At 33.7% G+C, this 10,804-nt stretch overlaps 2 protein-coding genes across 3 annotated transcripts; one reads left to right on the top strand and one right to left on the bottom strand.

Annotated features, from left to right (window-relative positions):
- The first annotated feature begins 3,784 nt into the window (after nt 1-3,784).
- Nucleotides 3,785-7,288, top strand: LOC139896769 (polyadenylate-binding protein-interacting protein 12-like). 2 transcript variants are annotated; one of them, XM_071879404.1, is made up of 11 exons: nt 3,785-3,942; nt 4,071-4,501; nt 4,698-4,811; nt 4,901-4,945; nt 5,040-5,112; nt 5,185-5,297; nt 5,394-5,453; nt 5,529-5,576; nt 5,679-5,747; nt 6,802-6,863; nt 6,958-7,288. In XM_071879404.1, the coding sequence occupies exons 2-11, from the start codon at nt 4,136-4,138 to the stop codon at nt 7,013-7,015; spliced, it is 1,008 nt and encodes a 335-aa protein (XP_071735505.1). In that variant the 5' UTR covers nt 3,785-3,942; nt 4,071-4,135; the 3' UTR covers nt 7,016-7,288. The 2 variants fall into 2 exon arrangements, with proteins under 2 accessions (XP_071735505.1, XP_071735507.1); XM_071879406.1 differs by having other exon boundaries at nt 4,701-4,811; nt 6,958-7,285.
- Nucleotides 7,289-9,347: 2,059 nt separating this feature from the next.
- Nucleotides 9,348-10,250, bottom strand: LOC139900358 (uncharacterized). Its single transcript, XM_071883135.1, has one exon. The coding sequence runs from the start codon at nt 10,248-10,250 to the stop codon at nt 9,348-9,350; it is 903 nt and encodes a 300-aa protein (XP_071739236.1).
- Nucleotides 10,251-10,804: the final 554 nt, after the last annotated feature.

Below are 10,804 nucleotides of genomic sequence, written 5' to 3'. Positions count from 1 at the left end.
AATTTGTCGAATCTGCCTTTTGTCTTCGCACTTATTTAATATAAACGAATATCACTTGAAAATGGAACAATTGCAACTAAAATCTTGTCTTTCTTGGGGGATAATGCTATGAAATATATGTTCCTTTTTAGCCTTATCAGTAACAGCTTGTATTAAACCCTAACAGCATAAAACAATAAAAGTTAAAGTAACTAACCATTAACAAATGTAATGTAATTAAATTAAATATGAATTAAACAAGTAATTTTTACCTTTTGCCTGTCACTGATAAAAGTAAAGTTAGAATTGGTAGACAAGTCAAGATCTTGACCCAAGCACTCTAAGAACCAAGTCCAGGATGAACCACACTCTTGTTCAACAATGGCATATGCTACAGGATATATGCCATTGTTTGAATCAACCCCTACAGCACTCAAAATACAACCAGTTGCAGGTTGTTTCATAAAAGCACCATCCAACCCAAGTAGATCTCTACCTATTGCTTTAAAACCCTTCTTCAATGGTCCCAAACAAATGTAAATTCTCTTGAAAACCCTAGTTTCAGACTTTAGGGTTCCTGGCTCAACCTCAAACTTAACAGTAGTATCAACATTACCTCTCTTTAATTCACAAACATAATCTCTGAGCTCAGCATACTGAGATTTATAATCCCCTTGAATCATCTTTGTTGCCTTTCTCACAGCACGATATGCTTTATGCTCACTGATGATTAATTCAGTTTCTGTTTCCAAATATGATCTGACAGCTTTAATTGGTATCTTTGAATTCTTTTGAATTTGAGGTACCAACCGATTTGATAAAAATTGGTAAGTGCAGAATTTTAGTATTCTTGCAGGTTGACATTCATGTTGGTGTCTGTAGGTTCTAACCTCCCATTCTTCACTATCTTTTTCTTTGGATACCAACAACACCCACTCACAAACAATGTGTAATTCCCTTTTTGCCCATTTGTTAGTCTTCCCACTACAAGATTCCCCTGCTTTTTTAATTTGACTAGTCACTTTGTCTTTACTCTTCCCAACTACACCACCTTTAACTCTTAAGTTACTGGGCCCCACATCACATTTTGTCTTCTTTGACAAATCACTTTGACTAACTATCTCACCACCTTTTGAATTTATACACAACCCTTCACATTTAACCCTAATTCTTCTTTTGTCATTCTTAACAATAACTAGCTTTCTCCTAGTTTCAATAGCATGCATTCTCACAGCTTCCCTAACCTCTGATTTACTTTCAAACTTTTGTCCAAGATAGAAGAAAGTTTTTCCCACTTGAACACTACCTTCAACCTCCTTTTTATGATTACGAATTCTCTTCTTCCTTACCCCTTCTTCATCACTTTGAGAATCATAGCTTTCAAAACCATCATTGTTCAACACTTCCAATTCTGTACCCTCAATATTGACCTCATCATCTTCAAATGAGTTACAGCCATTTCCCATAAACTCTACATTCTTATCAATGTTAAAATTAAAATCTTTCATCTCTACATGAACATCCAAAATCTCATTTTCATCATCAACAATGTAATCACTATCCTCAGAGTCACTACCTTCACTGTTATCACCCTCTACTAAGCTCCCATCACTGTGAACACCACCAACTACTAAGTTATCATTATTAATTTGTTCTAACCATAACCTCTTCCCTTTAATATCCTCATGTTCAGCATACACATCAATTTGCCTATAAATCACATCACCATCTTCTAGACAACTAAGCAAATAGTCCCTATGTTCATTATCATTTAAAAGATTTAACCCAGTATCCATGTTTGTATTGGGTTTAAGAAAACGATATACCACAGACCTGGTGGGATCATAACCTAATTCTTGCATGACTGAATCCAGTTGTCCTAAACAAAACTTTTCAATGTCAAAACAATCAATGTAATCAGTTTTACCTTCTGTGTACACAACTTCACTACCCATTCTAAAATATCCACCATGATGTAACACAATCGTGAACAAATCAGGGTATACATCTGAAAAATGTGTAAAAAATTAAACTTAACAAAACAATTACCTAATAATATTTAGGGTTCCACAGAATTATGAGCTTTGGGTGCATAAAACATACCGTATAATTGGTCGATAGCCTTTTGATCAGTTTCTGATGTACGAATAGTCCATGAATCATCCATTGAATCATCCATTGATAATCAATTTTGCTTTTAGGTTTTACTTCGTGGTTAACACTATTTGGAGGGATGAGTGTGAAAATCGGTGGATAAAAGTGGGGGACCATACCCGTTTGGTTTTATTCAGTACCAAGAATTAAAATTAATTCCGATATTACCCATCACGTGTAACTCACGTGATGGGAGTTAACGTTCGATTTGGATGTCCGTTAGACGGAAGACTCCAATTGCAAAATTAAAATAATAAAGGGACTCTGATTGCCAAATTAAAAACTGAGGGACCAAACCAGCGATTTGGGGTATAATAGAGGGACCAACTGAGCAAAAATTTCATAATTTTCTAAATAACTGCTACTAAAATCATTCCCACAAGCCCAAAAGCCAACGGACAGAACATCGGAGAACTCTAAAACTGTAGAAATTAGATAAAATAGCCTGGCCGCACCGAAACTTGATAAGACGCCACAGAAAGTGATAACAACCACTACATACCACTCTCACCCCGACAATGAAACCAAATATCCTATAGGAAAATCGTTGTATGATACAAACACATGGGCGAATCTAGCTACAACTCCGTGTGGTTACGATACACCATTAGTTTAAAAACTTTTTAAAGAAAATACGTTTTAAATTGTATAAGACATCACTAAATTTAATTGCACCACCCCACATAGTTTTCAAATTTATTATTTTTCTTTTAAATTCTTTAGGATAACACTAAATTTAACTACTTGGACCCATGTATTTTTTGAATTTTTAGTTTTTTGTAAAGGTAAATTACAATTAAAATAACATCAAAATGTAATAAGAACTAAAAAAATTCGGGACCCCATCGAGTTATAAGAAAAGAAAGTGAATACTGACGAATGTAGTTTATGTCTTGTTGATCGAAGAGAAAAAAAAAAAATAATACACGGTGCTATATTTTGATTAGGGTATTTGGCTCTAATACCATAAAGACAAATGTTTTTCCAATGAATCATTCGTTCTTATTAACAAGGTATATATACATGTACAATCGAGCTTTTAGGTTTTACATAAATGAGCCTATACTTAAAACTAATGGGTTCAACTATCCTAATCCATATACAATTCTAATAGACCCGACGAAATAGCCACAACAACAAGCAACCCAAACCTGTAACTAAACTGCAGCAACAACCTCCCACAAACCTCGTGAAATGCGGGAAACCACCACTACCAACAGGGGTGGCCCCACTCGATAAAGCCTCCGAAGTTCAAAACCACAGCTACCACGCCACTTGACAAAGCCTCCGAAGGTCAAAAACACCACTACCACAAACAACCGACTGTTTAATGGTTATTATTAAATCTTTGGACAAGAGATAATGTAATATAAGTTTTATTTTTAGATATGAAAAAGAGATTAGAAGCTAGTTTTAATATTTTGTATTGAAAAAAAAAAAAAAAAAAATACTAACTAGAAACAAAATTTGTTTTCTACTCCGTAAACTTTAGGGCTTCTTTATCACAAATCTGAAATCCCAGAGGCAGTGTTCTGAAAAAAGCAGACATCATAAGACGACAAAAACTATAGAATTGTGAGTAATTCATTCATTTCATTATTTAATTTAACCTAAAAACAGAAAAAGAAAGAAAAAGTAAAAACAACAATATATTTGCCCTCATTGTGTAATTTATTTACTTTATACAGATTCATCTCTCTCCCAAGAGACGAACCACCCAACAAAAAAGAAACAAATAAAGCAACGATCTTTATAACTTAAATTCAATGTTTTAATACACCCATCTTCCAACAACAACATCAACAGCAGGTTATTTCAATTTCTTATTTTGTTCATTACTGTCACTTTATTTCCATTTTTATGTAATCTTTCTATTCTTATCTTTATCAAAAGTCAAATCTTGATTATTTTTTTTTTAATTGTTTCTGTAAAATCAGCTGTCTGTCAGTCGGCGAGTTGATCGATTTTGATTTACATCTATCTATCTATATAATAATCTATCATGACTCTTGTTGATTCAACCGATGCTATTGATCAATCGAAATCCAACGGTGTAATGAATCATCATCATCAGAATCAGATGAAAATGAACGGTGGTGATCATCATCATCATAAGGATGTTGATCATGAAACTGCAGATGAGGGTTTTAAGAAAGAAATGAGGGATTTGGCTGAAATGTTATCAAAATTGAATCCTATGGCTGAAGAATTTGTTCCTCCGTCACTTTCTAACGGCAATTTCAACCGGCCGTTATTTCTACCGCCGTCTCCCAGACCTCCGTTTGGTTACTCCGCCGTTAATGATTTTATGCCCCAACCTAATCAACCCCAGTTTCCTAACATCAATGGTGGCCTTTCCACTAGAAGGGTATAATAAATTTCATTCCTTTTTATCTTATACTTTATACTTTATTTATTTATAATTTATCATTGATATTCTGTATACTCATATATAATTAAAATAAATTTTATTATTGAATAAGTGTGATTGGTTATAGTTATTGTTGTTGTATGTATATGTTTGTTTATATGCTAAATGTGTTGAGTCTAATGTTAATGGTTAGAAGAAAGGGAACTTTAATCCTAATGGGAAACGAAGGATGAACAGTCGAACGAATATGGCGCAACGGGAGGATGTCATTAGGAGGACTGTTCATGTATCGGATATCGATCAGCAGGTGAATTTTGCTATAAAGTTTTGAACTTTTTCAAGTTTGGTTGGTTGGTCTTTGTTTTTATAACTTATTTGGGATGAAATGTATATTAGGTGACTGAAGAACAACTTGCTGCACTTTTCATCAACTGTGGACAGGTAAATATGTCAACTATAATCATCATGTGGTATGATAACTTTATTGTGGGTTGTATGTTATCATTGTGACTATTGTTTCGATTGCTATGTTTAGGTTGTGGACTGTCGTATATGCGGCGACCCTAATTCGGTTCTTCGTTTTGCATTTATTGAGTTTACTGATGAGGGTAAGTTGTCGATACTAATTTATTAAATATATTTATTTTGTGCTTGGTGTTACATTTATAATGTTCTTGCAGAAGGTGCAAGGAATGCGTTGAGTCTTGCAGGAACTATGCTTGGCTTCTACCCAGTTAGGGTTCTGCCTTCAAAAACTGCAATTGCGCCAGTTAATCCAACATATTTGCCACGAGTGAGTTTCGTTTGTTTTAAAAGTGCTGAAAGTTGTAAACTTTACAAAAGTTTAGTTGTACTAATACTAATGAACACCGTTATTTTTTTTTTGTAGTCTGAAGATGAAAGGGAAATGTGTGCAAGAACTATCTATTGCACTAACATTGATAAGAAGGTAGTCTAAAAACTTTAATTAACGATATTTAGTATGTGTACGTATATGTGATACTTTTTTTTTTCTTTCAAGCAGGTTACTCAGGCAGATGTAAAACTCTTTTTTGAGACGTTTTGTGGAGAGGTTTGTGGGTTCATTCATATTTTGATATCTGAATATTTTATTTATTTATTTATATATATATTTTTTTTGCTATTTGTGTTGTTTACTTATATTGGCTTGTAGGTTTTTCGCTTGAGGTTACTTGGAGACCATCATCATTCCACTCGGATTGCATTTGTGGAGTTTGTGATGGTAATTCTTTATGAACTTTTTAGGTGGTTATGGTAATTTAACTTTGTGCGTTCAATTTGAGTAACTAGATGATCTCACAAAATGGAAAAGGTATTGTCTTTATGCTAAATATTGAATTTAAACTGGTAACACTTATACGTTCACATCATTACATGGCCACATCATTATTTGTAACCAATTTACCTGTCATTTTTGTATAAGTGGAACTGGAAATAGACGATTAAATAGAGTTGACTTCAAGCGTACAAAAAGGACTTGAGTGATGTAAGTGAACACTGGTGAAATTTGGTCGCTACGTAAAGACATGCCCCTAATAATCATTACAATATAAAAACAAGTCATTTAGCTTAAATGTATCCAAGCACGAATTATTCGAGTGATTTCAGGATTGCTTGACAAGTATATTATTGTTTTAATTTTGGGCCATGAGGAGTATGCAACCTTTTATTTACTCAAAATACGAATGAATTTACTTTGTTTTTTATGCTCATATGACCACTGCCAGTAAGTCTCATAAATGTTTGTTCGTCCAGCCCAAAATTTATGACGCTTTGTTATGAGTTACGGAAAATAATTTAATGTTTTTTGATTATATGCTGTCTTTATAAGATTTCTATGCTGTCTATAAGTTACGTGACACTAGTCATACATAGATGCAATTGTAACATTAGTATCGTAAGTTCATAACAGTACTTGTATCAATCGTATGCCAACATGGTCCTACTTCATGCAAAAATAATATTAGCGGTGTGATCTATTCTGATTTAATATTACGTGTGTTACATGGTTTGTGGTACATTGATATCTTAGTCATCAAAATGTGTTAATTGTCATGGATAACCCTACAATGGAGAGTAGTTTTCTGAGTGTATATTCATCAGATTCGAAGGTCTATTTTTCTTCTCATCTGATATTTCTATTATTGAATTTCTTAGCGATTTTAGTAGTTTGCTAATTGTGTGTATATACTTTATTTAGCACTGATGTGACTACTTTATTTTAGTATTTATAGCACTAATTATTTAACCATTCTCGCTTGTGTTGGATGTTGCAGGCCGAGAGTGCAATTGCAGCCCTGAACTGTAGCGGTGCAGTATTGGGACCACTGCCCATAAGGTTATTAATTGTTTCTGTTAATTGAACTTTCCCAATTCAAACTACTAGTATTTGGCTAATTGACATAACTCGTGGTTTATGGTGGTGCGTGCAGGGTTAGCCCCTCTAAGACCCCGGTTCGTCCACGTGCACCTTGCCCCAACATGCACTGAAGAGACTCTTCCATATTGCGAAATCAATATCAATATCTAAATATATATACTACTTTTAAGTTTATGGAGTTTGTTGGATGCATTCGAGGTCCAAGTACCTCTTTGAAATGTAGATTTAGGATGCAAGTTTGAGACTGAACTTTGAGTCTTCTTTTGTATTGGTTTGTCGCTATGATCCGAGACGGTTTCTATATTTTCGTTATGGGAATTTTCTGTTTTAAAAACAAAGGGAGTTAATTAACTGATTTGGTTAGGACTGCAAAAGAATCTAAACTACTATATTATATAAGCTAATTTGATCTTGAGGCATATGAAAACTCAATTCGGTATGTATCCATATTGTTGTTAGGTTACAGGAACCCAGGTAACTGTCTGAATATGTCATATAGGAACGTTAAAGGTTAATCATATTTGACCTGATAGTTGGCAAAATGAACGTTATTCGATCAGCAGAGCCAACCCATTAGTTTAAAAGTCCCTATCCAATACATAAAAATGAGTCCTTGTAAACATAACGTTTTTCAATATGCAGAAATAAAAGGATTATTATCAGGACGTTCACAATTTCTGTTGAGGCTTGGTAAAAGAAAAAATGGTTGAAAATATCTTGCAGGGTTTCTTTATGATGTATTTAGACCTATGTCAGTTACTATTCTGAAAAAAAACAGTTGCAAATTGGATGTCGTTCCTGGTTAGGATTATTAGTTTTTTCAACAAGTTCTACAGGAAACTGAAGTGACTGATTACTGGATTATTGGTTACATGTTGCAACTTACTACAAAGTCTAACGTTTAAATAATTACATAGTTTGAGTTAAAAAATATGTTTATGTCATATATTATTTATGATGGCATGTGCTACGCACATGTTAAGCTTAACCTCCTTTCCCGTCCAAATATAAATAAGACGCTAGAGTTCATTTGTTGATTAAGTTATGAATTGTGAAGTGTGTGTTTACACATTTCCTCACATTCTCTTGTAATTTTGACTATTAGTTGGTTAACATCAATAAACTAGTCATTTGATTCATTCTTCGATTGCATTTATTCTTTGTACGATTCAAGGTAATTGTGAATCTAGCTCTAATACCAAATGCAATCTCCGTAAACATCTCAATTTCCTTCTATCTTCAACAAAAACACTATCATCTCCTTTTTCGTTCTCCATCCATCTTTTTAATTTGTAACAAGGTTTCAAAGCTACATGTTTCTATTTTTTTTTAAATGGTTAATATGTTCGATTTCATTTCTTATTGTTCTAATACTTTCTATCATTTGTAAAACCACTAATGAAGACTTCTCCTCTAACAATCATAGCGTTAGCGATTTTTAATTTAGAGTATATTTGTATGGGTCTTATGAAATACAAAAGTCAACAACGAGCTTTACTATATGAAAAAGATGATTTTATTATTTAGACAAAATGTAGTTAAAGGATCATGACAACTTGTTTATGTAATATGTTCAACCTGCTGTACTTATGAAACATTTTCTATATATTATTCGACTAGTTATTAATCATAATTACAGAGCTCGGCTTTGCATTGTTGATGTGTCTGCAAATCTACAATGCATGAATCTTATCTGGGTGATTTTGGTAATTGGATTATAAACAAGAAAACCAGAGTAGTTGCTTTCTGAATAACTTGTTGATCAGTTTTATTCGTTTAATTATATCTTATAGACTAAGACTATTACTTACATTTTTTTTACTTGTATTATGTATTATGTATTATGCACCATAAAACAATACAAGTGAAATGAACTCGCGTAGTCCATTGCAAGCTCTTCTTCATCGAGGTTGTGAACCTAACAAAAACTTGTCTGCACCAGGCTTCACAATTATTTAAACTATATATTCTTATAACAAAGTTGTACATTTATAACAAGGATGAAAATTAAGATTTGCAATTCAATTTAAATATACAAACTAAGAAAACTAGATATATAAACAACTAAATAGATAAAATAAAAACTAGATATAAAAACAAGGACTGTAATAGTCCGACCAAGGAAATGATATGGTGAGTGAGTTTCGACATCGCATTCGAATCCCGTCAGTGACTTAAAAACTAGATACGTGCAGAAAGATGACAAAACTGTAACTCCAATCAAAGGCAAAACAAAATGCAGCTAGTTAGTTGAGTAACATAATTACTTAATATATTGACACTGAACATCTCAAAAAGATAACTCATTACTTTGTATACACTAAGCATCCCATACAATTCTGTCCACAAAAAGTGAAACTGCTCACTTGTAATCGGATTGTACGAACAACTGTAACAAATCAACTGCTATCACCTAACAACAAAATATATAGATAGAGATTATCAAGCCTGAGTACCATTAATTTCCTTCATCTGAATGTGATTACTATCAGTAACAACACCGGATGAGATCGGTAGAGCCTCATAAGTACCAAATCTAACCCCAATAACCTTAGAAGTCACAGCATATGTAACGATCAGAATAAGGACCACAAACACAACATAAACCACAAACATCAGATCTAAAATGGCGGTAGCCCTCAACTTAGAATCTTCAAGGTAACACACGGTTGAACCCTCAACACCACCGACAACATCCAGCAGCTTATTGCAACCGTCGGGTATAAAAGCGTCGACATAAAGAGACAGACCCGTTTGAAGAGACCATAATCCCTGTAGACAAAACAAGGCCCCAAGGCTGACATCAGCCACAAACAGCCTCGGATTGCACGCGAGTATGACACACGATATGCCAGATAAAGCTGAAATTGTGGCGGAAACTGAATCACATTTTGCTTCGAGGTCAGATGTTTGTATTGAAGCCGATGATGCAGAAACCGAATACTGAAGAAAGAATACTGCGGATGCAGTCCCGAAGAAGATATCTGACGAAAACGGGAGGATCGTTGTGGTTTCGGAGATTAGGAGAGTTAATGAAAGGATTAAGAAGAGAAAAACAACAGTTGCAGATTGGAGGGACGAAAAATGGTGAACGGGGGACCGACCTTTAACGAGCGGGTCGGAATCAAACGAGGTGGCAGTTTGGGCGATGAAGGTAATTAGGAGACATATGATGATTAGGTAAAGCTGAAGGTGTTTGGTAAAATGTGATGCGAACGGATGGTACGATTTTGCAATGTACTCTCGTGGGGACCTTAGATGGTTCCTAATGGTGCAGATGAGGTGGTATAGTCCTAATGACACCAATGCTGATGAAGTAAAAACATGATAAAATAGTCCCGACATTTTTATATATTATTACCCGTTAGTTATACAATACAATGATGCAGATTCGGTCAGTGCATTGAATCTATACAGGGGTCTGCATTATTAACCAATTGAAATACCATCGCCCTTCATTAACTTTTAACTGCAAGTAACATATCACATTACATTAATTCATTTATAAATGTTGATTGTTAACAAAAACTTTCTATATAAACGCAAACACACAAAAGAAAATAGTAGTAAAACATGTTAGTATCAATTAGTACTAGGTATTTCTCGTTTAATTTCAAAAAATAAATAAAAATAAATAAAAAAAATTCAGTTTTTACCAACAATTGGGATAGGTTACAACACATCAACTTTGTATGTATTAATAAAAAATATCTATGAATGCTAATCGGTACAGTAATTGCCAACAAGTAGCATCAACAACACTCATTAGCTACTATATTCACCACCCAAATAGTGTGTGTGCAATAATATTCTGCGTGTACGCATTTCTTACAAACATTGATAATTATATATATGCTACGTATGCATAATACGGGGATATTTATTTTAACATGTTATCT

This window comes from Rutidosis leptorrhynchoides, chromosome 3 (genome assembly GCF_046630445.1).
Source record: "Rutidosis leptorrhynchoides isolate AG116_Rl617_1_P2 chromosome 3, CSIRO_AGI_Rlap_v1, whole genome shotgun sequence".
Taxonomy (NCBI): Eukaryota; Viridiplantae; Streptophyta; class Magnoliopsida; order Asterales; family Asteraceae; genus Rutidosis; species Rutidosis leptorrhynchoides.
Note: the sequence above shows the minus strand (reverse complement) of the source record. Positions and strands in the feature narration are given on the sequence as shown.

Bases quoted from the DNA above. Each gene is read 5' to 3' on its own strand.
- LOC139900358 (XM_071883135.1), bottom strand. From the start codon at position 10,250: ATGTCGGGACTATTTTATCATGTTTTTACTTCATCAGCATTGGTGTCA.
- LOC139896769 (XM_071879404.1), top strand. From the start codon at position 4,136: ATGACTCTTGTTGATTCAACCGATGCTATTGATCAATCGAAATCCAAC. The intron at 4,812-4,900 runs GTGAATTTTGCT...AATGTATATTAG, and splicing joins TATCGGATATCGATCAGCAG to GTGACTGAAGAACAACTTGC. The intron at 6,864-6,957 runs GTTATTAATTGT...TGGTGCGTGCAG, and splicing joins TTGGGACCACTGCCCATAAG to GGTTAGCCCCTCTAAGACCC.